Raw genomic sequence first — 5,936 nt, 5'->3', positions numbered from 1 at the left:
TTCGCGCCTTTGTTTCTGGGCGCGACCCCAGCGATGGCTGGTCTCCTCCCCTTGCAAGCTCGCACCATCCACGGCTTCAGTGCTATAGCATCGCTTCTCCGGCTCCGTGGGCACCATAGGCCTTCTCGTAACTGCTTCCCTCACAGTTTGATACGAAGGAGCCTGTTTGTTTTTAAAATGTGAATCCACATTGAGTTCCTGTTTTCTTTGTAATTAGGGTGGTCTCATTTAGGGACGCCTAACGTTGTCTGGCAAAGAGAAATTGTGAAGATTTGGGTCTGTTTACACCGGACTACGGGTCTGCGACTCCTAACTCTTCTAAGCCTAGAGTACCCTGTCTGTATGTTGCACGTTAAATGATAGTAATTTCTGCTCTGTTTTCTAGTCATCTGCTTTAAAAGGCCTATGTCTTTAATGATAACTTTCTGCGCTTGTTCTGAGTCTGTCTTCCTCTGGTCCGTTTTGTGTTCACAAAAACGAGTAGATGCGTAAGACAGCGCTGGAGACACAGTGCACGTGCAGTAAATGTTTAATATACACGACTTCTTTCTTAAAGTTGGACTTTGATAGAAAATATATTAAGACCTTATAAATACCTGTAGTAGAGCCTCAAATAAGAAAGTTCCTCACAATGGTGACTTGAATATCATTGAAGAAATATTAAGAGCATAGTAATTACCATTAGTAAAATACAAACCATCTGTTGTGTGTCCTGGTTTACCAGGTTTTGGGGGGGGGGGCGCGGTGCGGGATTGGTAACTGGTTTTTGCTAAGTGGATTGAAAATTCTGAAGAATGTTTCATTTTAAAAGAATAAATAAAATTACCAAGCAGAATTGATGCTGAAAATTAATTCTCTGAATCCCAACACTGAATATAGTGCACTGCAGTCTATGTGTTAATTTACACAATAAATATTGAGCGTCTTCTATGTGCTTCTGATGTGCTGAACAGTACACTCTCAGTCGCTTCCCTTGGAAAGTTAACGTTTATTTTTACATAAATTTAGTAATTTTATATGTTCAGGCATTATTTTGGCTATTTTAAGACAAACCTTTTTAAAGCAAAGCAGTTTTTAACCTAAATAATTTTTTCTCCATTTAATAAATATATTCTTTTGGTCTGCTTTATGCTAAGAAGTCTGGTGATGCGTGGGGAAAATACTATGATAAATGAGACATGTTGCCTGTCTTGAAGAATTTCATAATCTTGTGGAAAAGGCAGAAAAATAATTTGTTAAAGCCCTCTCAGGCCTTATTTTCTTTTGTCATTTTACATATGTCAGTTGGAAATGTTGGATTAAAGTCCTTTTCTGTACTCGATCTATTTATCTTTACTCAAATTCTCTCTTATTTGGAGTGTGGGTTCCAATACTCTGTCTTAAATTTTAAAATCAAGGTTATCAAAAATAAGTAGCAGTGTCGACAGTCTTTTTTTTTTTTTTTTTTTTTTTTTTTTTTTTCTGATCATCTGTAGAACAACAGTACTTTGAGATAGAGAAGAGGCTGTCCCACAGTCAGGAGAGACTTGTGAATGAAACCCGAGAGTGCCAAAGCTTGCGGCTTGAGCTGGAGAAGCTCAGTAAGTATTTAATTATATCTTTCTAACATTAGAGTATTGAGGTCTTCAGATACTCCTTTGTATGCTTTGGAAACATTTATTTACTGTATATGAAAATACTGATTGTCCTTGTTTTCATTTCTGGTAATATTATGTTTTTTTCTTTCAGTGTGATTTTTTTTCATTCAGTGGTAAAGACTTTGAAAGAGTCCAGGGCTTAATGGTCAGGAGGCATGGGTTCTAATTCTGACTGCTATTAAAAACTCATGTCATATGTAAATCATAACAGTGTTTGATTATTGTTTATAAAATGGCTAGAGCCACTTGTCTGTCTACTTAAACAGCTGTACAGGTCAAATGAGGTATATATGAAAGCATTTTGAAAAAGCTAAAGCATTATCCAACTGAAAAAGTAAAGAGAGTGACTTAATTATTTTTATGTTGTTAAAAAATTAAAGCCTATTAGTTCCATTATTATATTCATGTTTTAACTCTTGTTATGATATTTATAACTATTTATGAGCCTCAGGTTGTAATTTCCTCTTTAAGGTCTAATTCCATTGAAAGATGAACAGCTATTTTTCTTCTTAATTAATTTTATTACATCATTAAGTCCTAGAAAGTACACAAGATCTTAAAGGTCCTGACATTTCTTGGGAGGATGATGTGTTTTTTGTGCCTTGTTTACAGAGAAAAAAGCGAATGTCAGGAAGATCTTTATAGAGTAGGGGCATAATATTTGTTATTAGGTATAGCTGGATTTTAATTTCATTGGGAATGCAAGAAGCTAATAATTAAGAGAATGGCTGAAACATTAGTCTTCTTTCTTAACCAAGTCCATGCCCATCGGCTGTATGTTTGAGTCGAAACCCTTTTCAACTAATTTTGGCACATTTCATTTTTAAAACATGTGACGTATACATATGTGTATACATGTGTAATGAGGGTATGAATACTTGAGTAGCTACATCTGATTTATCACCTGTACACAGTTTTGTTTTGGCATAAAAAAACAGGTTTGTAGAGCAGTAGTGCTAAAAAATTTCAAGAAAATGACTGTGATCCCAGCTTCTTTTATGAGATCTGGAAAAGGGAGAGGGAGGAGAAGATGGGGATAAACCTAGATAGACTTGCCTTCCTGGGGTGTACAGTTTATATTTTTATATATTTTTTTAGTTTGGAAGCAATAAATAACATTAAAATGACATAGAAAATTTGGACAAATTTAGCAGGTTTTTTGTTTTTCTTTTAATAAACGAATTGTTTAACTTGGAAGTAATAATAATGTATTTGTTCATTAAATTACCAGCACATAACATAGACGTGTTTCAGTGGAAGAAGGTTTCAGAAAGTATACTCTTCCTAATTATTGGAATATGTTTAGAAGAGAAACTTTAGGGGAGATAGCCCATTATGAGTGGAGATTGTGGGACTGAAAATTCAGTATCAAGCATAGCTCTTTTTAGCGTGGTAAACCAGCTGAATTAGTTATCCATTATTGTGATTTACTCTGTATACATTTCATGTAGTTTAAATGTTATTATTTATTCTCTTGATTTTGTCTTTTTTCACTTAATTTTTGAATTTGCAAATACAATTAATTCACTTTTTTATGATTGACTTAGAAGATGTCATTGAAAAATAAGGAAATTGGTAATTGCAAATACTTTTTCCTAAAAATGTTGGCTAAAATGATCACAAATATGATTTTGAAGACAGGATAGCATATTTAAAACTTTGTACTAGAAATACAGTAAATTTGGGTTGTACTCATGAATTTGGAATGCAGTGTTGTGCAGCTCTACCTTTCTGAAACTCAGTTTCTTAATTTCAAAACGTGTATGGGTGGCCATTGAATACAAACTGTCCTCGCAAATTTTAAGCTTATGTACGTGTGTTCATAAAATTCCTTTTATCCAGACAGTCAACTGAAGGTGCTAACGGAGAAAAACAAAGAACTTGAAGTGGCTCAGGATCGCAATATTGCCATTCAGGTAAAAGTTATTCCTGTGAATAAAGCTAATTGTAAACCTGATACTTGAGGAAGTTTTCTATTCTGATTGTGCTTATTGGTTATTTAGTCAGTGGGAAGATGAAATATGTTCAGTTAGGAGAAGCTACTAACAAAAATGTATATATATAAATTCCTTAATAGGATTTTATGTTTTAATGATTGATTGGATATTCCTTTTACTTATTAGAATATCTAAGTTCTTGATATAAAAAAACACTTGCTTTTAGCTGTGTAGCTGTTAAGTCATGATTTAAAAAAATTTTTTTGCATTATAAGTGCCATAAATCTGTAAGTAGGGTAGATATTCATAGATCCATCTGGCTGTCTATCCACCCACTTACCTACCTATCTTCCTTCTATTCTTTTAGAAATTATCTATTTAATGCTTACTATTGCCTAGGCATTATTTCAAGTATTGTGATACAGTTGGGGATATGTGTGAATCCACATTGGTAATCATTTCCTTAGAGTAGTGATTAAGAATAACAGATTGAATATGATTACAAGGATTGCGGGCCAGTTTGTTTAATAAAGTGGTCATACCCAGTGATTCTTTGATCAGATAGACCTTTAGACTCTTGCCATTGCTTTTTAAATATTTGCGTTTGATTTGAGGTTAAAAGATATTTGATATATGGAAGACACTTATAGTGGGAAAGAGCGATAGACTTGGTCCAATAGAAATTTAAAATTTTCTACATAAAAAGAATTAAAAAGCAAATAAATCATAGAAAGTATTTTCTCAATAAAAATATGACTATATATATCCTTAATACATGACTACTTTCAAATTATAAGAAAAATTATTCAAAGAGGGAAATGGGCAAAGGTTTTTAAAACCAGACAGGAAGCTGTACAAATAGCTAATAGCAATATGAAATATTATTCTACTTCACTTGTAATCAGAAAAATGCAGATAATGCAACAATGTAATTATTTTTCACCTCCCCATGTTAACACTGATTTTTTTGTTTCTCCTTTTTTTTTTTTTTTTTTTTTATTTTAAGCATAATCTTCACTTCTGGCATAAGTGGCTTCAGATTGGCAATTATGACTTAAAGAAAAGCCTATAAATTGCTGTTGTCTTGCTGCAAAGCAATTTGACAAAATATATTAAGAGTTTTAAATAATTCTGTTTCTGGGGATCTTTCTTGAGAAATAATTTGAGCCAAGGTGCAGTGATATTCTTTAAAGTTTTATTTTATAACAGCAAAAATTAGAAGTAAATTAAGTTTCTTATAAAGGCTTGTTGAAGTAATTATATAATTATATGACACTTTCAAGTGATTAAAAAGTGACATGGGAAATTTTTTTGTAAGTCTAGGAAGAATAATTTTTAAAAACCCAAAATATGAACAAAAGTGTTGAGATTATGGGTAGTTTTTAAACATTTTGATGTATAAGCCATAAGTAAGAAAACCAACCATTTTTAAACCACTGCTAATGTTAACTAAGGTGCCAATTCCATGTTCATTTCTTTATATTTGATCAACTTGATTTTCTTATTTAAATGTTTTATGCTTGCTCCTTTATATGACAGAGCCAGTTTACAAGGACAAAGGAAGAATTAGAAGCTGAGAAAAGAGACTTAATTAGAACCAATGAGAGACTATCTCAAGAACTTGAATATTTAACAGGTATGCCTTAGTCTCTAACTTCACTCTTTCCTTTCTCTTCCAGCAGTGCTAAGATTTAATCCCCAGTCCATTTCTATTAGCTGGTGTTTGTCATAGCTCAGAATAGAGTTCAGAGTAATATCCTGTTGTTTCTCCTACTCATTTATCTCTAGATCATTCTGAGCCCTTAATGAGGTGTCTATAGACAAGTACACAAATGAAAAACATCTGAAAGAATTTGGACCAAGGTTTATATACTACAGTATTATTTATAGTATCAAATTGGAAACTGTTCAGATGTTCAGTTGTAGAGGCTGAACTTCTTTTGATACAGACACCCTTGCTGGTATAAGCTGTCCACAAGCATTCAATATAAGAACCTAAAAGGAGAGCCCATATTTAAAAGCACAGGCTGAAAGAATTAGGAAGCATATTTAGGCATAGAATATAATATGTAATACAGTTGATGTATTCAAGTGAATGTGACTCTTAAGCAGTTTAATGGTATCCAGTTCCCTTTGGTTCCTTTTTATAAGATTTTTCAGAATTTTTATTTCTACTGAAGGAAGAATTTTCAAATACTTATATGTTACCGTACAATAATAGTCAATTAGTAACTATGCTCAGAAAAATTAATTTGAAGTATTGTTGATGATTTTGATCAGCTAATGGGTAAGTAAAATTAAATTTTTTCATAAAAACCTTCATGTAAGGAATACAAAAATAATTAAGTATGTATATTCCTGC

The 5,936-nt window shown here is 32.5% G+C and overlaps 1 protein-coding gene across 1 annotated transcript in view; it reads left to right on the top strand.

Annotated features, from left to right (window-relative positions):
* Window positions 1-5,936, top strand: part of TPR (translocated promoter region, nuclear basket protein) — a 65,152-nt gene that overhangs the window by 319 nt on the left and 58,897 nt on the right. The window contains exons 2-5 of the mRNA XM_007451154.1: window positions 442-455; window positions 1,476-1,580; window positions 3,480-3,553; window positions 5,114-5,210. Of these exons, the coding sequence (XP_007451216.1) occupies window positions 442-455; window positions 1,476-1,580; window positions 3,480-3,553; window positions 5,114-5,210 (290 nt within the window). The remainder of the gene's footprint in view (window positions 1-441; window positions 456-1,475; window positions 1,581-3,479; window positions 3,554-5,113; window positions 5,211-5,936) is intronic.

This window comes from Lipotes vexillifer, unplaced genomic scaffold (genome assembly GCF_000442215.2).
Source record: "Lipotes vexillifer unplaced genomic scaffold, Lipotes_vexillifer_v1.1 scaffold343, whole genome shotgun sequence".
NCBI classification, from domain to species: Eukaryota; Metazoa; Chordata; class Mammalia; order Artiodactyla; family Lipotidae; genus Lipotes; species Lipotes vexillifer.
This window is presented reverse-complemented; position numbering and strand designations above follow the sequence as displayed.